This window comes from Ochotona curzoniae, unplaced genomic scaffold (genome assembly GCF_017591425.1).
Source record: "Ochotona curzoniae isolate NIBS_2020 unplaced genomic scaffold, NIBS_Ocur_1.0 contig_66, whole genome shotgun sequence".
Classification (NCBI taxonomy): Eukaryota; Metazoa; Chordata; class Mammalia; order Lagomorpha; family Ochotonidae; genus Ochotona; species Ochotona curzoniae.
This window is the reverse complement of record NW_024466512.1, coordinates 27,305,213-27,333,148: the sequence shown is the minus strand read 5'-3', so window position 1 is coordinate 27,333,148 and position 27,936 is coordinate 27,305,213. Positions and strand designations below refer to the sequence as shown.

The following is a 27,936-nucleotide window of genomic DNA, read 5'->3' as shown; positions in this document are numbered from 1 at the left end:
GTTCTTAATCTTTGCAATTTCCTTCACAATATCCAAATCTATTAATACAATAGGTATAACTGATACTACCTTCATTTGCTTGTAATCATTAAAATGTCTATTTTAATGACTTTCATATTTTCCAAAATTTATTAACCCAATTTGAGTAGATATCCATAAAAAATATTTTGTATCAGCACAAAGCAATTAGATACAGCAAACTGTTTTGATAAAACAAAAACAGCAATAACAATGATGCTGAGATAGCAACAACTGTTCATAAAACATGCTAGGCTATACAAATACTAAATGATTTCTACACATTATCGCAAACGCATAATCATCAAGCAACATAGCTATGACTATTATTTGCTCCCTTTCCTGAAAAAAAAAAATTAAAATTTCAGTGAATAAACAAAGGCCTGGAATTTTAACACAGTTTAAAAAGCAAGCCAATAAACAAACATGATTGAGTTCCCAGCAGTTCATTTTGCAGCCACCTTCACACGAACTCATGCTCTCTACTGAGCAAAACTGTGTTCCATGGGATTCTAACTTGATCTAAAGACCTACGTATGACAGCCACATGGCACAGTGACATTCACCTACTGCTCCCCTGCCAGTAATTATCAGTTCAAGTTGAGTCAAGGAAACACTTCATTGCTGCTGTGAGGGAAAAATTATATTTCAAAATTTTTGTTTTTATGATTTAACTGAATTTTACCCATGCCAATTACAATTTTTGAGACTTTTTTCAAAAAACACACATATATTTTTTTAATTGCAAAGACAGATTTACACAGAGAAAAATCTTCTGTCCACTGGTTTACTCTCCAAGTGGCTACAACAGCTAGAACTGAGCTAATCCGAAGCTTGGAAATTCTTCAGCTCTCCCACACGAGTGCAGGGTCCCAAGGTCTTGGGCCATCTTCTATTGCTTTCCCAGGCCACAAGCAGGGGGCTGGATGGGAAGTGGAGCAGCTGAGACATGAATCAGAACCCATATGGTATCCTCGCAGACATAAAGCAAGGACTTAGCCTCTAAGGCTTTGGCGCGGGGTTCTAAAGATTTATTATTTGAAAGTTTTATAGGAGAGGACTGAGAGATCTTCCACTAGCTGGTTCTCTCCTCAGATGGCTGCAATGTCCACAGCAGAGCCAATCTGAAGCTAGAAACTTCTTCCAGATCGCCCACGAGGTGTCCATGTCAAATGATAACACTGATAGCATAACACCAGTCCCAAATACTATGATTTTAAGCCAAGATCCAACCAATTAAGCACTTAAATGCTAGGATGCCTCACTATGTGGAACAACTGTTAACAGATCTGAAGGAAAATACAGACTCTAATACAGTGGGAGTCCTTGAAAATGCATTTGCCCCAATGGACAGATCGACAAAACAGAAACTCACCATGAAAACAAGAGATCTCACCCAGACAATAAAACAAATGGACTCAACTGACTGGTCTTCTGCCTGTAAGGAATGGCAACCCATTTGGGGCCATTTCATGTACCAGCTGTTCCATTTCACATTTGGGGAGTGAACCAGCAAATGGAAGATTTTCCTATTTCTCCTCCTCTCTGAAAATCAGCCTTTGCAATGAAAACAAATATTTTTTAAAATAAAGTAATAAAAATGAAAACAGATGGTCTTAATTGATATCTACAGAACCTTTCATCCTACAGACACATAACACACTTTTATTCATCAGACATGGAACTATTCCAGAACTGATCACATTATAGCACCACAAAACAAGCATCAGCAAATTTTTAAAAACTGAAATCATGCCATGCATCTGCTCATGCCAGCAGGGAAATGAAACTAACAGCAAGTCAAAATATCCCAAAAATGTACAAACACGAGGAAACTAAACATTCTGCTGAATGAACAATGGGTTATATTATAAACCAGAAAGGAAATTTTAAAAAATTTCTTGGACTAAACGAAGGCATCAACAAAATGTATTAACACTTGTGGAAAATAGCAAAGGCAGTCCTGAGAGGAAAGTTCAGCGCAGTCAGTGCCTACATTTGGAAACTAGAAAGACTCTAGACACAAGCTAAGTATAAATCTGAAGGAACTGGAAAAAACACAGCAAAATAAGCCCAAGATTAGCAGAAAAGATGAAATAATTAAAATAAAATAGAAAAGAAAAGAACAATACATAAGACCAACAAAGAGCTGGTTCTTTGAAAAAAATCTGCAACACAGAAACACCACTAGCCTGACTACTCAGAAAGGAGAAGAAAAAAATCAATAAAATCAAGAAAAAGGAAATGTAACAGATACCTCAGGCATACATAGAATAATCAGGAACTATTAAATAAATTCTGATATGCCAACAAATCAGAAGACCTAGAAGAAATGGATACATATCTGGATACATACAAGTTAACAAAAACAGAAGGTAACTGAAATCCTAAACAAACTATAACCAGGACAGAAATTGAATCAGCAATTAAAACCCCCCTCAGCAGGCCCAGCACAACGGCTCAGTAGCTAAATCCTTCCTTTCTATGCGCTGGGATCCCACATGGGTGCCAGGTCATGTCTCAGCTGCTCCACTTCCCATCCAGCTACCTGCTTGTGCCCTGGGAAAGCAACAGAGGATGGCTCAAAGCCCTAGGACTCTGTACCTGCATGGGAGACTCAGAAGACACTTCTAACTCCTTGCTCCTGGCACCTGGCTTTGGATCAGCTCAGCTCCAGCCACTGCAGCCACTTGGGGAGTGAACTAACAGAATGCATGATCCTTCTCTCAATATCTCCTCTCTGTAAATCTGCCTTTCAATAAAAATGAAAACATCTTTTAAAAAAAAAAAGTGCAAGACTGCATGCCTTCACTGTTGAATTCTACCAAACATTCCAAGAAAAATGAACCCAATTATACACAAACTATTCAAAACTATTCAATCTTTCCAAACTCTTTCTATGATGTCAAAATCATCTTAATATCAAAGCCAGACACAACAGAAAAAGAGAACTACAGACTGCTATCCCTGACACACAGACCCAAAAATCAACAAAGCAGCAGCCAACAGATTCCAACAATACACCAGACACATCATTCACTGGGACCAGGCGGGCTTTAATCCTGTAGTGCAGGGTTGATTTAACATATGCAAATCAAATAAACATGACACACAATAAAATGATTAAAAAGTTTATGATCATCTCTATAGATGCAGAGAAAGCATTTGATAAAAATCCAACACCACTTCATACTAAAAGCTCTAAGCAAGATAGGCACAGAAGGCATATTCTACAACAGAATCAATGTAGTATGTAAAAACCCAATGCCAGCATCATAATGAAATGGGAAGAGCTAGAAGCCTTTCTACTAAGATCTGGAACTCGACAAGAATGTCCTCTTTCATCACTGCTATTCAACATTGTATTGGAAGATCCAGCTAGAGCTAACAGGAAAAAAAAATTTAAGGAATTCAAATGGAAGAGGTGAAAGTCAAATTATCCTGCTACACAGACAACATGATCTAAATATGCGAAAAGCAAAAGACTCAACTAAGAGACTACTGGAACTCAGTTTGGTAAGGTAGCTGGATACGAATATAAAATGGATTACTTTAATATACACAATGACATGGCTGAGAAAGAAGCTCTAAGAACGGTCCCATTCAGAAAGAAACTTAAATACCTTGGAATAAACCTAAGCAAAGATGTGACGGACCTCTACAATGAAAATTAAAAGACACTAAAAGGTGGGAGAAATGCACCATGCTCATGGATCATGGAACGGCAAAATTAACATCAACAAAATGTCCATATGACCAACAGTAATATATAGATTCAGTGCAATCCCAAAGAAAATCACAGCTTTCTTCTTAGAACTAGAAAAGAGGATGAAAAAATTCATCTGGAAACATAAAACCAGCAATAGCCAAAGTAATCTTGTTAGCTCAAACAACAAAAAGAAAATTGGAGGAATACTATATTAGATTTCAAAACACAGTACAGGGAAGCAGCAACCCTAACTGGTAAAAAGACAGAGATGATGACCAAAGAAACAGAACCCACACAGGCACAGCCAACTAATCTTAGAAAACTGAAAATAACCCGAAGGGCAAGGTCACTTTCTTCAACAAATGCTGTTGGGATGATTGGACACTGGCTTGTAGAAGTAACAAACAAGAGACCCACCTTTCACTCTAAACAGACCAAGGACTTAAATCTGTACCCAGAAACCATCAAATTACTAGAGAATAACACAGGAAATGCTCTAAGACACCGGCCCACGCAAAGATTTTTAGAAAAGACACCAAAAACACAGGTAGTTAAAGCCAAAACAAATGGGACTACATCAAAGAAGCTTCTGTACAGTCCACAAAGGAAAGACACCCAACAGAACGGGAAAAAAATTTACACACTATGCAATAGCTAGGAGACCAACACCCAAAATCTACAATATGAGCCAGCGTGACAGTTCAACTGTCTAATCCTCCACCTTTAAGTGTCAGCATCCCACAGGAGCACTGATTCATGTCCCAGCTGCCCCACTTCCCTTCCAGCCCCCTGCTCATGGCTGGGAGAGCAGTAGAGGACAGCCCAAAGCCTTGGGACCTGCATCCATTGGAAGACCAGAGAGAAGCTCTTGGTTCCTGGTTTTGGATTAGCTCAGCTCTGGCTGTTGCACCCATTTGCGGAATAAACCAACAGATGGAAAATCTGTGGCTCTGTCTCCTCCCTGTAAATCTGCCTTTCCAATAAAAATAAATTTTATTTTAAAGATTTATTTATTTTTATTGGAAAGGTGGATATGCAGAGAGTAGGAGAGACAGAAAGGAAGATCTTCCATCCAATGGTTCACTCCCTAAGCGGCCACAATGGCTGGAGCTGAGCCAATCCGAAGCCAGGAGCTCTTCCAGGTCTCCCACGCCGGTGCAGGATCCCAAGATTTTGGGCTGTCCTCGACTGCTTTCCCAGGCCACAAGCAGGGAGCTGGATGGGAAGCTCCAGCTGTTGCAGTCACCTGGGTAGTGAATCAACAGATGGAAGATCTTCCTCTCAGTATATCTAACTTTTCGATAAAAACAAAATCTTAAAGAAAATCTACTCAATGGGTTAAGCTGCCACACCTACTGGCATGCATGAGAACCAGAATGGGTGCAGACCAGCCAAGCTAGGTCGCAGCATGTGGCTGCCAATTACTGGGACTGGGTGCAAATCTTGTCAGGCTGGACCTCAGTACACCCGGCCAAGCACAATATCCTGCGCTGGGAGCAGGCCTAAAGTGCACCTCCTGCTAGGCTGCAGATTCTGCTGGCAAATGAAAGAACCAGGGCTGGGGTCAGGGCAGGTTAGACTGGGCAGCAGCACCCTCTGGCATATGTGTGCACTAGATCTGAGATGGGTGGTGCTGAGGCTGCAGCACCCATGGGTATGCACAAGAGCCAGATGTGATGCAAGACAGGTTGGGCTAGGTCACATCACAAGACAGCACACGCACCAACCAGGACTAGGGGCAAGCCTGGCAGGGGTTATGAGAGGTTGCCCCAACTAGGCTGCAGCTCACTGGTGTGTGTGAGGACGAGGCTTGTGGTGGTCGGGCTAGGCAGTAGCACCCATTAGTTCACATGAAAGATGAGGTTAGTGCCAAACTGACCAGGCAGCTGCATCCACCAATATGTACATTGGCTAGTGTGGCTGACAGACCAAACCTGACCATTAACTAACTAGCACACATAAAAGTCTAAGGTCACTCCAGGAGATGTCTCTTCAGGGACCTCCCAGCTAGATGGCTGGACTCAAACTCTAGCCAGAGAGAAAATCACAATATATGTGGTCCAATCTTGGAGTGCATGTATTAGAACTGAGCCTCCTTGGTTGCTAAGTGTGCAGTAGACAGCATTCCCAAATGAACATGCGGTACATGAGTCCACTCATCTAGGCCAGCAGAAGACACAGAGCAAGTTGTCAGAGGATGGAAAGCAGAACAGGTTGGAAAATTATCTGACCAAGCTTTCCAGCAAGTGTCTGGGTCTGTGGATTCACTGAAGCGGACTTAGCCAAGAGACCTTGGCAAGATTTACATAACCCTGGTACAGCAAAGCTGATGACATCTCAGAATTATCAACACCACCCCTGAAACATTCTTTCCACATCAGGGTCTCTAAAGCGTCATCAAATGATCACGCCCCACCCCAATGCTGACGTAGTTTCTCAGCAAGGAGTGGACCTCTTTCCCACTGTGGACACTGGAGGGAAAAAAAAAACTGAAAATTTTGTCTCACATTTTCTTCCATACCTCGACTCTTCCCACCCTATCAGAAACCCACATGGCATGCACCTCAACCTTATAAAAACACCAAAAACAAAACTATTTTTTTAAATGCGTACGTTCCCTAGCTATTAGGGAAATGCAATAAAAAATGGCCTGCACACAGAAATGAGGAAACAACAACTGCTGGCAAAGATGTAGGTAAAAAGGAATCCCAATCCACCATTGGTAGGAGTGTAAACTAGTGCAACCACTATGGAACTCAATATGGACAGTGCTCAGACAACTGCAAATTGGTCTGTCATATGACCCAGCTTTCCCACTCCAGAGAATATATCCAAAGGAAATTAAATCTGCACAGGAGAGAACAATCTGTAATCCTATATTTATAGCAGCACAATTCACAAGAGCAAAGACATGGGAACCCAGATGCCCTTCAACAGATAGATGGATAAAAATACTGTGGTACATCTACTCTATGGAATACTACTCAGTTGTAAGAAAAATGAATGCAATCCTACCATTTGTAACGAAAATGGTCCCAACTAGAGACCATGATGCTTAGTGAAATATGCCAGTCCAAAAAGGACAAATATCACATGTTCTGATATAAGACAGATTTTAGGCAAAGTGCAAAGTAAAAGTATTCAAATATATACACATATTCCCACAGATGAGAAGTATAACAGACTAACATATTGTGAAGTCACATTGCAGTGGCGTCTCTACTTCTGAATAAAATCAGGACTCCCATTTTGAAACCCAAACAGCATGATACTAGTTCTTGTACCTGACCTGTATCTACCACATAACGACACATTTAAATAGCAGAAAGTTGATCTTGTAGCTGTTACTAAGGGACTATACTACTACTATAATTTTTTTTGGTTTTTTTTTTTTATTTTTTTTTAATATTCTGACAATGTTTACATAGTTAATTAGGGTAAAAAGGTTCAAGGGCTACAGGAAAGTGGATAAGACTATTATTTTTCCCATATTGTTTCCTTCATGTTTAAAGGGGGGTATTAAGGGAGAAGGCCCACCCAATTTCCCACCCTCCCCAGGTCCCGGATGTAGGGTATGCTCTGAGGTTCTTGCTCAACAGTTATGAATCGTTGCCAATCTTGCCACTCCAAGCACTACGAGGTCCTTGAAGAATCCACTGATTGACATAGTCCATCACAGAGTTACTACTACTATAATTTGAGGAGTAATAGTGGGATGATGGGAAAATAGGGAAGGAACGGGAGAAATGGAGGGTCGGGAAGATCCCCTATACCCACAAAACTATATTGTGGTAAATAATAAATAGACTTTTTAGAAAACACTTTTAAAAAAATAAATCAAACCTTTCTCTGCATTCGCGATAGCGTTTTTCTCTTCTCCTTGAAAGTCATGAACTTTTTTGGTTTATTAATGTCCTCAGTATCTTTCTTTACTTCTACTTCCTTTATTCTTAGGCACAAAAATGTTTTTAACATCTAAGGTAGAAAAACAATACAAATACATAGTGTAATATTTGTTATGTCATAAAAATGAATACAGAAAAATGCATTTCACAATGTTATTTTCTTTATCCATACACCATGCAAAAACTTGGAAAGATTTTTTTTCACACTGTAACAGTCCTTACTGTATTAATCATTTTCAGTAATTTCTGTCTATGAAAATAGTATCTGGCTAAAAAAATGTTTGCAGTTTAATAGATATAAAGACAATACATTATCTGGCAATGGTGGTCAGAACTATGAAGAATTATGTAGGTCAGGAAAGGTCTAGTCACTATGGAGGAGACAACAATGAACACACTTCTAATCTAGCTTTAATTTACGAAATTAAGCACGCTCAAAGATCCAATATGAAAAGCAGCAAGTTGTGTTCACCTAAGCCACAGAGACGAGCAATGAGCACATTCCCAGGGAACTGGCAGAGAAGTGACAGACCAGAAAATATGTAGGTCAGTAAGGAAAGAGGACAAACACGTTGACATGGCCAGCTGTACTGCCAGCCAAGCCTGCATCTCACAACCTGCTGGGAAATGCCATCTTCTCAAGGCAAGGCAGGAGAAGCTGCTGTGGCTTCCTGCCACCCATTCCACAGCTCCCCACTGACTGAGGAACTCATTAGGGTCAGAGTGGCTATGCTATTCTGAACATAAAAGCCACTTTGCCTCCCTTCCTTCTTGCACTCAGCTGGGTTTGGCAGAGTCCAGGCTGAACTCTGCTGTTCTGCTCTGACTCAGTAGACAGTACCCCATCACACCGCTGCCACTTAGGGCAACTCACAGAGCGAAGAGCAGATCCCCTACCTCCTAAACTGGGGTGCTCCCAAGGCAAGCCCCCTACTGTGCTCACTCACTCTACATGATCCAGGAGTTTCTTGGCTAGCACCAGTAGAAGCCCATAAAAACACAGAATTGACCTCCTCCAGACCCTGGCACGGCACTTGCACAGTGCAAGAGAAAGGGGGTGGGCAGGGGAAGCAGCTGCACCCAGGTTTTGTGGAACCAGGACTGCTTATGTTGGGTTTTACAATTTCTGGAGTAATCGGCCCTTACTCCGGGTATCTACAGTACTCCACTACAGCTTCCTGCCTCAGGCACACGGTTACCATCATCCCAAACACCTGCCTCTCACCCTGAGTGCTCTGGGTAACAATCCCAGTCTGTCCTGCAACACCAAGACTGTGTCAATCATTACTAATTTCCTCCAACTCACTGGAACCTAGCTGATGGGACATATGGCGAGACCTGCCGGTATTCTTCATCTCTGGATCCATACCTCAGATACACACCAAACCTTACCAGTGCTTTTATTTAAAATATGACTTGCTTTTCCCTTTTACTTCACACAAACGTATTAATATATGCTACATTAATAATTGACTATAATTTAAAACAAAAAAACTGCAAAGTAGGGAAAGAAGGCTTACCTCTGGCCTGACTTCATAATTTCTGCCCTTCACAAAACCAGAAATCACTTTAATTACACCAAGAGAAGCTTGGCCTAATTTATCTTGTTTAAAAAGTTTCTTTACTGCCTCACAACACATTTCAGACACCTGAAAAATAAAATGTGACTTTAAACCAGGGCCTCTCAAGCTTGGACATACTGACATTGGGCTGAATGCTTCCTGCCTGGGGAAGGAGTAACTTTGCCTTACACTATGTTCAATAGCCTCCCTGGCCCTCACCTAGCTGACACCAGCAATTTCCCTCACCCAACCAGAACCAGGACGAACAAAAAGTCTCTTGAACCCTGCCCAATTTTCCCTGGGGAGAAGAGAGGGGTAAAAATGCCTTTTGTTGGGGCCCACTACAGTAAGTTTATGTTCAAAAGGCAGTTTTCAGAGCCAGAGTTTGGCTGAGCTGCTAGGCTAGTTGATATTCCCAGTGTCCCCCCAGTGCACTATCTGGGTAAGGGCTGGCTCCAGCTCCTGAATCCAGCTTCCTGCTTATGCAGACGCCAGCAGGCAACTCGCAGCTCAGGTGGTGGGCTTTCTGCCAACTACGTGGGAGACCTGGATGGCATTCAAAGCTCCAGGCTTTGCCCCAGCATAGCTCCCATTATTGCAGTCTTTTGAAGAGTAAACCAACTGGAAAAAGCTCATTCTCTCAAAGAATTTAAAAAGACACAGTGTTTAATACATTGACACTATTTAACTAACACGCCATAGTTCCAAAAAAAAACTTTGTGGAAAAAACAAATCACAGTCTATACTTTTCTATTAAGGACAACAGCAGCATTCACTTAGAAGCAACCTACCGATTTGGACACATCATTCATGAGAGGGACAATTAATACAATGATGTTGTTGTGAAAATTAAAATGGGGTAGCGCCACCAGCAGCTCGCACAGGCTCTTCACAGCCACTTCTGCCAGTCCTCGGTACGCCTTTAAGGAAATGACATTACTTTTCTTCAGCTTCCTTTGCTTCCAATCTGAAAGATAACTACAGTTCCTCACTTTCTGGCAAAACCTCAGAACAACTGATATAACAACAAATGCTTGCTTTACTAAAATTTTTCAAAGAAAAATTTAAAAAAAAAAAAAACACATTGAGGGCCAGCACCAGGATCCAATTTTGAGGCCAGTTTGGATCTTGGCTGCTCCACTACAGGTCCAACTCCCTAATGTGCCTGGAAAAACAGTGGAGGATGGCCCAACTGCTTGAGCCCCTGCTATCCACATGAGACACCTGGCTGAAGTTCTGGCCATCAGCCTGGTCCAGCCCCACCTGCTGCAGCCATCTGGGGAGTGAACCAGCAGACAGAAGAATCCTTCCCTCTTCTCTCTACCTTTCAAATAAATAAATCCTTACAAAAATAAAATTAAAACTGCATAATGGCTCAGTCTGCCCAGGAATGGTTCACATCTGTCTGTCCTAGTCCAATGTGGATAGTAACTGAGCCTTTGAAGCATGACTAGCCCAAAAGAGTATAAAGTGTAAATATGCACATTTTAAGCTTAGCACAAAAAAAAAAAAACCTAAGACATCTCACTAATTTTAAAAAATCTAACTCCATGTTGAAATTACAATACACAAATTTACTCTTAACTTATCTCACTATGTTTTACATGCTTTTCCTCCCATGACTTTTAAATTACTCAAGTAGTTAGTATTTATGCTGAACTGCATAAAGCACCCAGGCCTATCTTTGGGAAACAAAAGCTATGTTAGTAGGCAGGTCCTGGATGGAATGTCAGGGCACAGAATAACTCCCATGCCATCCACAGCCACTGCTACCCTACTATATTCTACCACCCTACCGCCTTTCTTAGGCCAACAGGACTCAACAGTTCTGTTTCAGCAGATAGCAATTAGGTGTCTTTGAGGCCTAGTAATAAGTAAAAGAGGCCAGGCAGGTCAAATGAAGGCACTGGGCCTAGGTAATCAACTCCATTTCTTCATGCATGTTTCAAGTTGCTGCTATTACCTGTCTTATCTAAAAAGGTTTGACAGACTAATTTGTCATGTTGAATAACTGACTCATAAGTCCATTTTTAAAGCACTCACATTTCTAATTATCTTTCCTCCCTAACATTTTCAAATAAGAAACAGGAACAGGGCCCGGCGCGATAGCACAGCAGTTAAAGTCCTCGCCTTGCACATACCAGAATCCTATAAGGGTGCTGGTTCTAATCCCGGCAGCCCCGCTTCCCATCCAGCTCCCTGCTTATAGCCTGGGAAAGCAGTCGAGGACGGCCCAGAGCTTTGGGACCCTGCACCCATGTGGGAGACCCGGAAGAAGTTCCTGGCTCCTGGCTTTGGGTCGGCACAGCACCGGCCGCTGTGCTCACTTGGGGAGTGAATCATCGGACGGAAAATTTTCCTCTGTCTCTCCTCCTCTCTGACTTTGTAATAAATAAAAATCTTTAAAAAAAAAAAAAAAAGAGAGAGAGAGAGACTTGAAAGAGCTCCAGCCATTGTGGCCACTTGGGGAGTGAACCATCGGATGGAAGATCTTCCTCTCTGTCTCTCCTGCTCTGCAAATCCGCCTTTCCAATTTAAAAAAAAAAAAAAAACGGGAACAAAGCCCTCCTGTTCGTAATTCAAGAACGTATAATTACTTGCTAGCTAAACAGCCTACAGCAAAAACATTAATACTAACAACTGATAATATACACTAGACAAAGTTCTAAATACTCTATACATATAATTCAATTACTTGTACAATAATCCCAAATGAGTAAATTCTACCATTGCTACAAGACAGAAAAATACAGCACCGAAAGCAATCTATCCATGCAGGGGTGGTGGCTGGTAAACCTAGGATTTGCATCTAGGAAATCTGACACTATACACCTGCCTCACACTACACAAAACAAAATACAAAATTTACCTGCACGATCAAGGTTAAGTTACATACTTCTAAGATATACTTAATATACCTTTAATCATTTGCTCCAGATTTTCTAAATAAAATTTGTACTGGCTAACCAAGCCTTCTTCAAATTCTCTTAACTTCTGGGTTTCTTTACGGATCTAAAAAGAACCAAAAGATCAATCATTTTTAAAAATCATAAATTTAAAATCTGTTAACACAAAACCTGAGAGGCCTACTATGTCAAGTGCTGATAAAAGAAGGTAATACAAGAAAATCTAACTACTTCCCTCCCCAAGATTTCACTTTTCACCTTCCTATAATCATTACCCAGGATTACCTTGGAAGATTTTTCTGCTTCTGTTAGGGGTCGAATTTTATAGGAAGGAGTAACATCCTTAAATAACTCCATCAGAGAAACGATTACCAGCTTCCGAACAGTAACAGCCACATCAGGATCTTGTTCCATTAGCATGGACCGTAATTCTTTCAGTTTCTTAATCTGTTAAAGAAACAATTTATAAGGCTGATGAAACCACGGCAGAATCATCATGAACAAACAACACAAGAGCACCACATCAGCTTTGACAGGTAGAATTCACACGACTCAATGACTCTGACTAAGCCATACAAAACTTCAGATATTCTTTACCAAAAGATTTATCACTGAAGCTTTAAGGTAGTCATTTTTTAAATGATTTTTTTAAAGAATTTATTTATTGGAAAGTCAGATATACAGAGAGGAGAAGAGGAAGATCTTCCATCCGATGATTCACTCCCCAAGTGAGCGCAATGGCCGGTGCTGCGCTGACCCAAAGCCAGGAGCCAGGAACTTCTTTCGGGTATCCCACATGGGTGCAGGGTCCCAAGGCACTGGGCTGTCCTCAACTGCTTTCCTAGGCCACAAGCAGGGAGCTGGATGGGAAGCGGGGCTGCTGGGATTAGAACCAGCGCCCATATGGCATCTCGGTGCATTCAAGGTGAGGACTTTAACTGCTAGGCCACGCCACCGGGCCCTTAAATGATTTTTCTTATTTGAAAAGGCAGAGTGACAGAGAAACCGTGAAGGAGATAGACAAAGCCGGCTTCTCACTGCTGACACACTCATGCCTAACTAGTCACGGCCTGGACAAGCAGGGCCAATGAGCCTGGAACTCCATCCAAGTCTCCCTCGTGGGAGGCAGGGGCCCAAGTACTTGGGATATCTTCCACAGCTTTCCCAGCAGAGAATTAGATAAAAAGCACAGTAGCCAGAGCGTAGATATACGATGCAAACATTGCAGGAGGCAGCTTAAACTACTGCCAACTAATATAAGAAGTGGGTAATCATGTATTATGTAAGTAAAATTGTGTATATAAAATATTTATAAAAGTATAAAAATGATTTTCCAAAGGCAGTTTAAATCTGTCAGCTTATCTATTCAGAAATTATATTTGAGCAGTTTTTCTTAAAAACATTAGACAAAGAGTGACAGACAAGCTCCTATCCTCGGTTTCACGTCACAAATGGCTGTTAAGGTCAGGGCTAGGTAGGGTCAGAAAGTCTGAGCCACAGTCACCATGCAAGTCTGCCATGCGGGTGGTAAAAATCCAGCTACGTTGAATGGATCAAAGACCTAAACCTACATCCAGAAGCCTTCAAACTCTTGGAAGAAAATGTTGGAAATATCCTGCAAGATCTAGGAGTAGATCTTGACTTTCTAAAAAGGACACCAAAAGCAATAGCAATCAAGACCAGAATAAACAAATGGGACCTCATCAAACTAAGAAGCTTCTGCACCCCAAGGGAAAAAAGCAACCCACAGAATGGGAGATCTTCGCGCACTATGTAGGTGATAGAGGGCTAATCTCCAGAATATACACAGAACTACAAAACAACCAAAACACCAAAACAAACAAACCACTCAAGAAATGGGCACGGGAAATGGGCAGACACTTCACAAAGGAACAAACCCAAATGGCAAACAAACATACGAAAAAATGCTCCGGTTCCCTGGCAATAAGGGAAATCCAAATTAAGACATTGATGAGGTACCACCTTAACACCAGTAAGATTGGCTCACATAAAAAAAAAAAAAAAAAAAAACACCAACAACCTTGTTGGCGAGGATGCGGGGAAAAGGGAACCCTACTCCACTGCTGGTGGGGCTGCAGGTTGGTAACAGCCTCTATGGAAATCAGTATGGAGAACACTCAAGTCAAAATCTGCATACCATATGATCCAGCAATAGCACTCTTGGGAATATATCCAAAACACCTGTCTCATGAAAAACCAATATGCACCCCTATGTTCACTGCAGCACAATCAGTAATTGCAAAAACATGGAAGCAACCAAACTGCCCATCAGCAGAAGATTAGATAGGAAAGCTATGGTTCATCTATTCCATGGAATACTACTCAGCTATTAAAAAAAATAAAATGCAGTTCCTTGTGGCTAAATGGGCCAAACTAGAAACCATAATACTTAAGGGAAATGAGCAAATCCCAAAAGGTTAGATACCACGTTTGCCTTAATTTATGATGAAATGATGTCAGTATGAAAAATACTACCTGTAAAATGTAATTTTTTTTTTAACATTGGTTACTCAATACTATGTCCACTAATTCCATGACGTTGTGGATTGTTGCGGATGTTACGTTGGGGCTTCTGATTGGTCGGGATAACACTCTGCCGGCTCTACCTTCAGACCAGAGAAGGTCTCCACAAGAAGCCATTGAACTTATCTGGACAATAAGATGCTGGAGTCTATGGTTGGTATATGCTTGCAATGAAAGAACCTCAACTGACCTTGAACTGTGGCAATGCAGCAAGGTGGAGGAATCCACCATGGGGGAAGGGTTGGGGGAGGGGGAATCCCAGTGCCTAAAAAACTGTGTCACATAATGCAATGTATTAAAAAAATAAATAAAATAAAAAATATTTTTAAAAATTTTTTAAATCGAGCTACGTTGGACCTATACCTGTTGCCTTCCAGGAGCTACACTGGAAAAAAGCTAGAGTCCAAAGCCAGAGCCAAAAAGCAAGTCAGACACTTCAATGTGAGACACAGGCATTTTAGTCACCAAGATAAGCACTCATTTCAACGGAGTTTTCTTATACCACACATGTCCCATTTTCCATAAAATATGCTTTAAAAATTAAAATTAACTATTTATAAGGGGGCAGCACCATGGCATGGAGAGCTAAGACCAGCTGCTCCACTTCCCATCCAGCTCTCCGCTTATGGCCTGTGCACAGAGGAAAACTCCAGTCCTTGGACCCTTGCACCTATGTGGGAGATCTGAAGGAGGTTCCTGGCTTCAGATCAGTTCTGCTCTGGCCATTAAAGTCATCTGGAAAGTCAGTGAACCCAAGATCTCTGTCTCTCCCTCTATCTCCAACCCTGTCTTTAAAGTGAAAATAAATTACTATTTCTTTAAATGTTACATACGAGATATAAATTCATTATGAACAGCCTGGAGTGGTAGCCAAGTGGCTAATGTCCTTGTCTTGCACACACCAAGATCCCACATGGGCACAAGTTCATATCCCAGCTGATCCACTTCCCATCCAGCTCCCTGCTTGTGGCCTGAAAAAGATGTCGAGGACGGCCCAAAGCTCTGGGACTCTGCATCCACATGGGAAACCTGGAAAAAGCTCCTGGCTTTGGACAGCTTATCTCCAGGCACTGCAGCCACTTGAGGAGTGAATCAGCGGATGAAAGACCATTCTGTCTCTCATCCCTATAAATCTGACTTTCCAATAAAAATATGTAAATCTTAAAAACAAAGAAACTGCAACAAATCCCTGCGCAATTTTCTTAAGCTTCAAAGTTTTCAACTGTAAAATGAGAGCACTATTTATTACTGATATGGCTCTCTAATGAGCCAACACAATCATTCAACAGAGAAACTGTTTCATTTCATAAGATTTCCTATGTATTTTATCATTTAATCCTCACACAGGACATTTCTGCAGCACATACCATTCCATTCTCCTTTGGAAATACATATATCTTCGGTAAAATGATTTACGCAAATCTGAACAGAATCAACCTCGGCCAAGCCTGAATCTCAGGATTCTTAAGCTCATGGACGGGGACTGTTTGCCAGGATACACACTGGCCCAATATGGCATAACTCTGGTTCTATTCTCCTCAGGTATGTTCCACTCACAAATATCCCTGAATTTCACTTACTTCCATCTTATATGTTCCTTATTGAAAAAAAAAATATTAACCAGGCAAGCAAATTTGCCGGCAGTTTCTTACTTCTTAAAGCAACTGATTTTACAAACAACTCTTAATGTTACAACAGTAAGTCCAATGCCTCTATTAAAGTGAGGAAAAGATTCAATGATTTTTCTAAGATGACAGAAAAATTTACACACATGATCAAGCCAAGATTGTCATCTAATTCAGCTACAATGTTAACACTTTCTTTCTGGATATACTTACAAGCAACAAAAGAAATTCTTAATCTATTAGACGTGTACACAACTAATTTGAAGCGCCTAAAGGATCTGTACTACTCACATTACTTTCAGGATCTGATACGATGGCAGAGGCCAAGGCTGCAATATGCATTTTCTTCTCTTGTAATTTCTTCTTCCGCTCAGCCAAGTGCTCCTCCACAGTTAGCTCTTTAATGGGATTCTCCACAACTTCTAAAACAGAAGCGATTTTCCTCTTAAACATGTCTTTAGTTATAAGCATGCAAAACCTTAGTTAGGGCCCAGCACAATAGCCTAGTGGCTAAATCCTCATGTTGCTTGGGCCAGGATCCCATCTGAGCACCAGTTCTAATCCCGGCAGCTCCGCTTCCCATCCACGCGGGTGCAGGGTCCCCAAGCTTTGGGCCGTCCTCGACTGCTTTCCTGGGCCACAGGCAGGGAGCTGGAAGGGAAGCGGGGCTGCCGGGATAGAACCGGCGCCCATATGGGATCCCGGGCATGCAAGGCGAGGACCTTAACCACTTGCGCCACCGCGCCGGGCCCCCAGTCACATCATTAGAAAACACTCAGCATCACAAAGGGGTGAACTGTCTGTACATGAATAAACAAATTCTCCATGAAATTATCCTGACTAGGGAAAAAAAATGCAAATCAACTCCCAAAGGTATATACTGCATGATTTAATTCATATAACATTATGAAAATGAGAACATTCAAAAATAGACAACAGGTTAGTAGTTGTCAGCGGTTAGGGAGAAAGCGAGCGGGGTTAACATCAGGATAGAAGCAGCTGCAAAGCAATGTGGTAATGAAACTTTTCTCTCTTCATCTTCAATGTATCGATGTCATTATCCGCTTATCATATTCTATCGACCTGTCTGTATGGTGGGAAACTGAGTAAATGCCGTAGAGGATTTATTATTTCTTGTAACTATCAATCTATAATTATCTCAACACGTAAAATTAAAAACATACTATGCAGTTCAACGGCAGGGCCATGACACGCTAAATTTCCCCCACAGGGCTAAATGTTTTACACATATGCATTTAAAATACATATGTATAAATTACATAAGTTTTAAAGTATGCATTTAAATACTTTATAAATACATTATATTTGCACATGATTTTATTTTTGAAAAAACATTCCTAGGAACTGGAACACAATATAAGTAATGAGCTTACAACGGATGATTGAAAAACAGTTTACTTGCAATCTCATTTACACTAGTAAGGAGGTCTGTCATGATGAATTCAATCAATGTGTTTTTCCACAAATTCCAAAACAAGTTTCAACCAATAAGTTTTTTAATTTAACTCTGATGAAAGCTCCTCTAGCCAGGCAGCAGTAGGTGGGTCCCCGGTGCGAGCCCAGTCAGGGGTGACCCACCAGGGTGGCCCGGCCTCACAGGCTGCAGGGTTGGTCATTACCCAACAGTGTGTGTGAGGCAGCTGCGGCCGCAGGCCCACTGGCAGTCCGCACCGCCCTGAGCACGCTTCTCCACGAAATGAGCATTTCCAACAGTCACAACCTCCACCAGAGGATCCGCGTGTGCAGCAGCACGCCGGCCACTGCCCAACCAGCCCGACGCACGGGCCATGTTCTCCAAGCTCATGCCGGCGACAGCTTGCACAGCAGCAACAGCCCAGGACAATCACCACCTGCCCCCTGCAAGCTTCAGGCCATGCTCAGCCCGCAGGCACCCTGGATGCCCCTTCTCTCCCACAGCGTACCCACAGCCCACAGCCCACGAGACAGAAAAACACATCAGCCACAGATGGCCAGAGACTAGAAGCCTGGGCGCTGAGATGGAACCACGGGCAGTCCGGGGTTGCTGGGCCACAGGAAAGAGGGGGCATCCTAAAGATGGCACTAGAAGGTTTTATAAAAATACTCTTTTGTGGGGACAGTAAGCTTCTGGGTCACTTGGATCCTTCAGGAGTTTTTCTTTGGGTAAGCTCTACTTCCATTTAATATAGAATTACAATGTTAAAAAAAAATTCTCTAGCTTTTACAAACCCAATTATATTATGAAAAACAGACATGCAACTATACAGAGAACTTAGTTAATGCTATTCAGAACAAACCAAATGACTTCATTATCAAGTTATAATTTGAAGCTAAAAAGTTAATAGCTTTAGGGCCTGGTGCAATAGCCTAGCAGCTAAAGTCCTCGCCTTGCACACACCAGGATCCCACATGGGCTCCAGTTCTTGTCCTGGCAGCCCTGCTTCCCATCCAGCTCCTGGCCTGTGGCCTGGGAACAGTCGAGGACAGCCCAAAGCCTTGCGACCCTACACCCAAGTGGGAGACCTGGAAGAAGCTCCTGGATCCTGGCTTCGGATTGGCTCAGCTCTGGCCATTGTGGCCATGTGGGAAGTGAACCAAGGGAAAGAAGGCCTCTCTCTCCTCCTAACTCTTCTGGGTAAACTAAAATACAATATGATATGACAGTATACAATAAAATAATATATATTTTTCTATAGCAAAAAAAAATCAATTCCATAATTAAAAACTTCAAAGGTGGAAAAACTTTCAAGAGTACTCCACAATGTGCAATCCAGATTTTAAAATTAACTCCCAATTGGATAAAATCTACCCCATTACCTTCCTCAAATTCCATCTCTGCTGGGTCCTCTTCATCTTTGCTATTGTCAATAACTGCACAAAAAAAGAAAATGTGTTTTAGAACTGTGACACTGTAACTTACCATAAAAGCTGAGACGGTGACTGCCTGGGAAGGAGCGAAGCTTCCGGGTGATGCCAGTGTGTGTACCCCACCTGCACGCGGGCACACAGCGTGCACTACGGGAAATCCCGTTCATGGGGCATCTTAGATTTCTACCGCTGTGTGCCTGCTCGCACACAACAGACACAACCAAAACCAAGGGAGGTTAATCAAGATAATTAGATTCTCCAGTTTTAGAAACAGGAGTTAATGAAATGACTCTGAAAAGAAAATCACCTGAACCCTACAGCTCCAGTTTGAGATACTCAGGAACAGACAACTGAGATCACACCTGTGCAAGGGCAATTCACGAAGCTCACAGTGAAGAACCTCTAAATCCACCAGTTTTTCATAACACATACTTCACATGAACTTTCTGAAGACTCACTATCTGTCTGTCTAATTTCAAAAACTTTAGGACCCAGCACAATAGCCTAGCAACTAAAGTCCTGGCCTTGAACACACTGGGATCCCACATGAGCACCGGTTCGAATCCGGGAAGCTCCACTTCCCATCCAGCTCCCTGCTTGTGGCCTGGGAATGCAGTCGAGGACGGTCCAAAGCTTTGGGACCCTGTACCCGCGTGGGAGACCTGGAAGAAGCTCCTGGCTCCTGGCTTTGGATCAGCTCAGTTCCTGCCATTGCAGCCACTTGGGGAGTGAACCATCAGACATACGATCTTCCTCTCTGTCTCTCCTCCTCTCTGTATATATCACTTTCCAATAAAAAATAAGTCTTTAAAAAAAATTTTTTGCACATCTTTTAATTCCGTTTGCCACAACCTTTGAGACACTCCTATTTCTCACAAAAATGAAGCTTACTGTGAACTTAAAATACAGCTTCCCCTACTTTAGATATACATAAAAGTTAAAATTATTTCTACTGTTACCTATCTGCCAGGAAAAAAAGCAAGATTCCCAGCTACTGATTCATTCCCTAAATACCCAGAGCAGAGAAGGTTGAGTCAGGTTACAGCCCAACAGAATCCAGGTAGCCCAGATGCTGCACTTGCCATCCAGCTCTCTGCATCTGCCCTGTGAAAGCAATGGAGGAAGGCCCAGGTCACAGGCACCCTGCACCCACATGGGTAACCAGGAAAAAGCTCCTGGATCCTGGCTTTGGATCAGCCCAGCACCTGCTGATGTGGCACTCTGGGAGTGAACCATCAAATGGAAGATGTCTCTGTTTCTCCTTCTACATAAAATGTCTTTGAAATAAAAAAATCTTACCAATAAATTTTTTTAAAGAATTAAATTATGAGGGTATTTGACGCAAAATGTCTAAGCATAGACAAGTTGCTCTCAGGTTTACCTGGCTTCTCTCTCGTCTGTGGAATTATACCACTTTTATCTTTGATAGGAAGCAAATGAATCAGTTCCTTTTCAGGTGCAGTTTGCAGAGTTCTTGGTATTTTTTCATATTTCTCTATAATGTGCTCATGCTTTCGTTTCTTGGCATGTACGGGCTCACTGTAAAGGAAAAAAACAGAGATTACTTAAAAGTGCAGAAATGTAAGCCACAAGCCAAATCCGCAACAGGTACACACATAGGCACTGTGATCAGTGCCAAGCACATAACAGGCACTCGAACAGCAACTGAACCAATGGACTGCGTAAACACCGCAAGACTCACACAGGAGCTCTACTTGCCCTGTAGACGAGAGCTACAGGTGAAGGTTATAGCAGATTCTTTTTGTGAGAACCTTTCCTCGGAGCCAAAGGGGACACTGTGCTCTTCCCTTTTTCAAAATCTTTGACAGCGCTGTAAGGACTGGAGAGTTAAAGCAGCATGCTTCCTTCAAGCACTGTACCTCACCATTTAAACAGGTGTCCAACAAATCAAACAGACTGCATTTTTAAACACGGTGTTCAGTTCTTCTTCAACTGACTACGAAAATAAAAGTCACAGGCAACTTTCTAACATGGAAAAGAACAACATGGTTGTAGATCAAATGAAATAGTACCTAGATGAAAGATCTCTCGTTAGAAAAGATGCTTTTTGTCCTAAGTCCTTCAGTAACTGTAAGTCATCTTCATCCATCATATCTAAGGGAAGAGCTTCCTCTTCTTCCTCTTCCTCCCTCTCAACTCTTTTACCTGTTTCACAAAGAAAGAGAAAAAAATAAAAGTATTAGAGTAAAAAAACTGAAGTTGGTTGTCCACAACTGACAGGAAAAGCTTATGTTTCTCTAACACCTCAGCTCGGTGTTCCCAAAGGAAGCACTACTGCCATGCTACGCAGAGCCACTTGATACAGCTGAGTGCCCCGAGCTATGCAAAATGCCAGCATCTCCCTAAACTTAATACGATGAGCATTCCCAGGTCACTGATAATAATGAAAAAATAAATGATTCCACATTATCAAATGCCGTTCAGTTTATCTGAGAACTAGGGACAGTCTCATCTTTTTCATCTCCAATGACTCATGTCCATTGCACTTTAACCACCATTCTACATGAGCTGCACCTTACAACACTCGCACACACACCACCTGCTCTTATTTAGCTACTTTTGCTGCACTTCTCAAATACAGACCATCAATTCTATAATCACCCCACTTCCTGTCAATGTGTACTGTCCTCACTCAGACTGCATGGTTATCACTTCATTCTCTTCTCTGTATTCTCAACTACTTTTCTTTCCACATTAAATACACTCATACACTAATTCTGTTTGCTAGCTTTCTCCATCTTTGTTAGAAAATATTGCCAAATGGGCCCGGCACGGTAGCATAGCAGTTAAAAGTCCTCGCCTTGAACACGCTGGGATCCCTTATGGGCACCGGTTCTAATCCCGGCAGCTCTACTTCCCATCCAGCTCCCTGCTTGTGGCCTGGGAAAGCAGTGGAGGACGGCCCAAAGCTTTGGGACCCTGCACCCATATGGGAGACCCGAAAGAGGCTCCAGGTTCCTAGCTTCAGATTGGCTCAGCTTCAACCATTGCGGCCGCTTGGGGAGTGAATCATCAGATGGAAGATCTTCCTCTCTGTCTCTCCTCCTCTCTCAATATCCACCTTTCCAATAAAAATAAATAAATATTTTTAAAAAAATAAAATATTGGTCCTGGCACGATGGCGCAAGTGGTTAAGGTCCTCGCCTTGCATGCCCGGGATCCCATATGGGCACCAGTTCTAATCCCAGCAGCCCCACTTCCCATCCAGCTCCCTGCCTGTGGCCCGGGAAAGCAGTCGAGGACGGCCCAAAGCTTTGGGACCCTGCACCCGCGTGGGAGACCCGGAACAAGCTCCTGGCTTCAGATCGGCATAGCATCGGCCATTGCGCTCACTTGGGGAGTGAATCATCTGACGGAAGATCTTCCTCTCTGTCTCTCCTCTCTGTATATCTGCCTTTCCAATAAAAATAAATCTTTAAAAAATAAAATATTGCCAATTAATTTTAGCTTTTTATTCCATAGGTTACCTTCTCAAATCTTCTTTACTAACCCCATCACCCACCTTACTTCATAATCACCAGAGGACCTTGCTTTCTAATTTACTGAGAAACGAATCCATTCATTAGAAACTCCTTCAAAGTCCCACGACCAAGTACAAGAGCATTTACAACCATGTTTGCCTTTTTCCTTCTTAAAACGTTGGAAGATCTCTCTTCTGTGTACTGGAATCCATGAACTCTTGCCTTCAGGATCCCATACGGGTATGGGTCCCAAAGTTTGGGCCTTCCTGGACTGCTTTCCCGGGCCACAAGCAGGGAGCTGGATGGGAAGTGGAGCTGCTGGGATTAGAACTGGTGCCCATATGGGATCCCAGCGTATTCAAGGCGAGGACTTTGGCTGCTAGGCCAAGCCACTGGGCCCAACTGTTTCATTTTTTACAGAAGTACTCAGAGACTAGGTAACCAACCTGGGCCGTACTGCTAATAAATTACAAAATCAGGAGAAAGCTCAAGCCTGCTTTCAGCCAATATTCTTTAAAATACACACACACACTTCAAAGAGTCAGAAAGACAGAGAGGAAAGGCGAACTCTCCCTCCACTGGTTCATTCTCCAGAAGCAGTAATGGCCAGAGCTGACTCCCTATAAGGAAAGACCGTATACTGGGACACACAAACAGGACAGCCGGCCTCTGATTCAACAAGGATTTTGCTGTCTCACCAAAAAATGCAAAGAAAAGCAGACTGAATATCACTACAGACTAAACATCCAAGGCTATGGACAGATCAAAGCAGACAGCTGCCAAGTGTGGGAAGTGGTATCTCATACTTGATGCAACAAAGCCAACACCATCTCAGAATAACTGAGACTATTCAAGCAAAACCCTCAGGACATTCTTCCCTCCCAGGGTCCCAGAGAAGAACCAGGGACAACCTCTCCTGGCACTGATGGGATCTGGCAGCAAGGAACAACACAGCACCTCCCCGTCCTCCTGCCACACACTGCCCCCCACCGGAAGGAGGGTGTGGTTTTTGTTTTACCCTTACCCACCTTCCCCCTAAAACACCCAGAGACTGCATGGGTCTGCAACCCCCTCACAAACATTTTAAATAAATTTAAGTTAAACCAACCAACCACTCGGCTCTCGTTCCTGAGCCCATCTCTAAACAGTGAGCATCCCGGAGGCAGCGGTGAGGGGGTGACCGGGTCCTCACACCAACCCGCGTGGGAGACCTGTGCCCAGCCTCGGCTGTCCTGGACGTCTAGACACCGAGCCACCCAAGGGTGGCTTCTGCTCTGTGACCACCTCTCTCCTCTCAAATACATCAAAATTCAAAATTCAAGCTGAGTGATGGCCAATTCCCTGCTCTACATTTTCAACATCAACTCCTACTTCCTTCCACCACCAAAACCTGATGGATTTGTATCAGTAAGATATAAAGATTTATATCAGCAAGATATAAAACTAGCATGACTCAAGTAATTAGTCTATTTGGAGTTCCTGAATAGTTTCACAAAATCAGTCTGACAATTTACAGCTTAATTTCACTCCAAGTTTCTACATCTTAGTTGAGAAAATCAAAAATCCCCTTGATAACATTGTGAATAAGGAGTCAGAGAAAACCAACATTTGATCCTTAACAAACTGTCAATCAATGGGAAAGTGGCTACACCGGCACAATCTCCAGTTTGTTTTTTTCCAAATATGAATCCTGAAAACTGCCTTTTTTTTACTTCTTTTTTTATTATTATCATTTTATGATGCAGTTCCATTGGCCCTGGGATTTCCCTTATCCCCTCCTCATCTCCCTCCTGAGAACCGTTCTGTAAAAACAAACTCACAGCAGCAGTTGCTGGTTGGCAAGTGAACGCCGTTTTTCACACTGGCTGTACTGAAGCCTATAGGAATACCCTACTTACCTCCTCCTAGAAAGGCCTAAAAACCAGAGTGACTACTGAACGCGTTTCCAGGAGGAACATCGCAGAATTGCAGCACGTGACTATCTTACCTGCCCGTTTTTCCTTCGGGTCCTCCAAGGGGACGGGTTTCTTAGACACAGCATCTTTCACAGCTTGCCTTAGCTTCCGCTGCTCTTTTCGGTACTTCTTGAGCGTGCTTTGTTGTTTAAACTGCTTGTTTTTTAGCTTGTTTTCAAGTTTAACCTTGCTGGTTTTTATCAACTTCCGAAAGCTTGGGACCTGCTTTTTATTTCTTCTCTGGAAAAGTCACGAGGCAGACTAGTCAACTGACAAGATTAATTTCATTTTTTAAAAAACCAGGTTCAGGAGAAAAAAAAAAAAAAAAGGACTGCTTCGAAGTGTCATCAAGCCATTTCCAGAATTTTCATGGCTCTAGCATCTAAGAGCTAAAGCCAAACTGGCATTAACACGCGCCTCGCCTCGCCTCGCCTCGCCGTGCGGCCAAGGGCACGAGCGCTTCCTCAGGTGTCTGCGGGAGACCCCAACCCACAGTCAGGAAAGACTGAAAGGTTGCTCTCGGCTCGTTGGAGAATCCCGGCTGTCCTCAACACGTAACAGCTGCCGCTCAAACAGCGGGTTTGCCATTTGCAAACCTGCAGACAGCCGGGTTAAGCAGTGACCGCCGCTACGCTCCCACCGCAGAGCAAGCAGCGAAGCTCGGCCAAGCTGCCCAGCACCCCCAAACCGGCCAGGGACACTAAACCCCGAACTCCAGCCTCCGCCTGCACCCCTCCCTCCCTGCAGCGACCCCCTCACTCGCAAACCCCAGTTCTCAGACCTAACTACGAGATCCCAAGCACACCGCTTTTCTGTTTTCGAACCCTTGAAGGGGGCCAACGGACTGCCCCGGACCCCGTGACTCTGGGGTCACAGAGGGCTTCTCATCTGAGAGAGAGAGAGAGAGAGAGAGAGGGAGGGAGGCAGGGCTCGGGAGGCGCGTCCAGCCCTCGAGGTCTGACACGCTGCGCCAGGAACGCCGAGGCCTCCAGGCGCCCACGGCTGAGACCCGCGGAGAAGCCACACTCGGCCGCCACGGGGCCGCCCGGGACACTCACCGCCTTCATCCTGACGCCGTAAGCGGGTCCCACCAAGCCCAGACACCCAGCAGATACACACGTGCCAGATAAGCAACACCGTACGACCCGGAAATGGCCTACACGCCCTCTCCGTGCTCCGCCGGCGGAAGCGGGGGCGGGACTTCCGCGGGGGCTCGAGCGCGCCCTCCTGGTGGTAACGTGCCGGCGGCCTCCCTGGAGCGTGACCGAGCCCACAAGGGGCGGGGCGAAAGCCAACAGGGGGCGGGAGGAAGGGTAGGGGGCGGGGCAGGCTCGAGGTGGGCGGGGCGAAAGCCAACCGGGGGCGGGAAGAAGGGCAAGGGGCGGGGCCGACTCGAGGTGGGGCGGGGCTCCGAGGACGGAAGGACCAATGGGCACTACTGGGTGAGAATGTCTGAAACTTTGACTTTTGCCCAAGGTCTGTTAAAGTCAAGGGAAAATCAGAGGACTGGTTTTTCTCAATCACTTCACTGCGTGCCTTTCTGCCTCTCCGCACCCTCGTCTCTTGGTCTAGATGTTCATGGTTTGTCCTCCGTGAAGCATGGGATAGAGACACCGCCCACCGCTGGACAAGCGCTCAGAGCCTGTTTGTGGAATGACAGTTGACTTCTCACCGCCTTTGGCACTCAGAAACCTCTGATTCTCGATGTGTTTTTTCGAAATCATCTTGCTTTCATTTTAGGCAATGTCTGATAAGGAACTGTATCAACAAGACTCATCAGCTTCTCAATATTTTCCTATATGTTTGGGGGTAAACTCTATTGCGTGCCTGTCAATTCTGCCAAAGCCATTAAATTTAGCCTTAAGACTTACTCATTGCAAGCATGTGGTTTTCAAGGTGCTTGTCTCCCACAGATTTTTTTAACTTAAGAAATTTAAGAATCCCACTTCAGGTTTTCTTAATTTTCTTCTTCTTTTTTTTTAAGTAACCTGTTGAGGCACAGCACTGGCAGTCTGGCTTCAGTCCATGGCAGGTGAAAAAAATAAACAAATAAAACCAGAAGAGACTCAAAAGGGGCCCTCAATGATAATATTCTTTTTTTAAAAAAAGATTTATTCATTTATTGGAAAGTCAGATATACAGAGAGGAGGAGAGACAGAGGAAGATCTTCTGTCCGATGATTCACTCCCCAAGTGAGCGCAACGGCCAATGCTATGCCGATCCGAAACCAGGATCCAGAAACTTCTTCCGGGTATCCCACATGGGTACAGGGTCCCAAAGCTTTGGGCCATCCTCGACTGCTTTCCCAGGCCACAAGCAGAGAGCTGGATGGGAAGTGGAGCTGCTGGGCTTAGAACCGGCGCCCATATGGGATCCTGGGGTGTTCAAGGAGAGGACTTTAGCTGCTAGGCCACGCCGCCGGGCCCCCAATGATAATATTCTTAAACTAAAATAAGCCTGCCAAATTTTTTTAAAACTTATTTAATTATTTGAAAGGTAAAGACAGAGATCTTCCATTTGTTGGTTCACTCTCAAAATGGCTATAGAAACAGCTAGAGCTGAGCTGTTCAGCAGCCAGGAGCCAGGAGCTTCTTGGAGGTCTCCCTCGAGGGTACAGGGACCCAGCACTTGGGTCTTCCTTTGCTGCTTTCCCAGACAGAACAGGTGGGACTCAAACTGCAGCCATTTAGGATGCTGGACCCTAGGAGGTGGCCCAATCTTGGCCTGCAAACCTATCAGTTTCTATATCCCATCTCAAAGACCAAGAACATCCCTCTTCAGGCTTCGCAGCCTCTCCTCTCTCTTCCACACCCTGGCTCAGAAACAGCAGAGCCTGTCCCACTGGAGTATTACTTCATCCAATTCGAACCAGCAGCCTGTGCTTTTCTCAATTGCCTGAATTCCTTCCCAGGCGTATCAACACATCAGCAGTCACTCCCACTTGCGCAGCCCTCCCTCCGGTCTCCTGGGATGAGCCATACCCCTTCCAGCTCACATCAGCTCCTCCCTGTTTCAACAGACTCTTGGATCATTAATTATCCTTTCCCTCCTCTGCCCCCTCCCTCACCCTTTCGTTCTTCCCTTATCTCTTACTACTCTAAATGTGTCTCCTACATCCACAACTCCTTTTAATTGTTTTGTGTGTGTGTGTTTAGTTTCTTCCCTGCTTGTCCTTATTTCCAGAAGGGAAGGAAGCAATGTTCTCGCGGTTGCCTCCACTTCCTCTTCTGTATTATCAGAGCCCAAGCCTGCATACCATCTTTAAAAACTGCACCATACATTTGGCCCATTTCAAGTTTACAATCAACTGAAACCTCTGGATCATTTCTAAGGGATTGTTGCGATTGTTGCCAAGCCTAATC

At 43.6% G+C, this 27,936-nt stretch overlaps 1 protein-coding gene across 2 annotated transcripts in view; it reads right to left on the bottom strand.

Moving 5' to 3' along the window:
• Positions 1–25,764, bottom strand: part of NOC3L (NOC3 like DNA replication regulator) — a 38,260-nt gene extending 12,496 nt beyond the window's left edge. The window contains exons 1-11 of one of the 2 annotated variants that reach the window (XM_040992435.1): positions 25,633–25,764; positions 24,607–24,814; positions 21,171–21,303; positions 20,519–20,676; positions 19,087–19,140; positions 16,561–16,691; positions 12,386–12,547; positions 12,113–12,206; positions 9,986–10,161; positions 9,153–9,281; positions 7,571–7,702 (exon numbers count right to left, since the gene is read on the bottom strand). In XM_040992435.1, the coding sequence (XP_040848369.1) occupies positions 7,571–7,702; positions 9,153–9,281; positions 9,986–10,161; positions 12,113–12,206; positions 12,386–12,547; positions 16,561–16,691; positions 19,087–19,140; positions 20,519–20,676; positions 21,171–21,303; positions 24,607–24,814; positions 25,633–25,641 (1,386 nt within the window). In that variant the 5' untranslated portion in view covers positions 25,642–25,764. The remainder of the gene's footprint in view (positions 1–7,570; positions 7,703–9,152; positions 9,282–9,985; positions 10,162–12,112; positions 12,207–12,385; positions 12,548–16,560; positions 16,692–19,086; positions 19,141–20,518; positions 20,677–21,170; positions 21,304–24,606; positions 24,815–25,632) is intronic. The other variant, XM_040992436.1, reaches the window with a different exon arrangement.
• Positions 25,765–27,936: the final 2,172 nt, after the last annotated feature.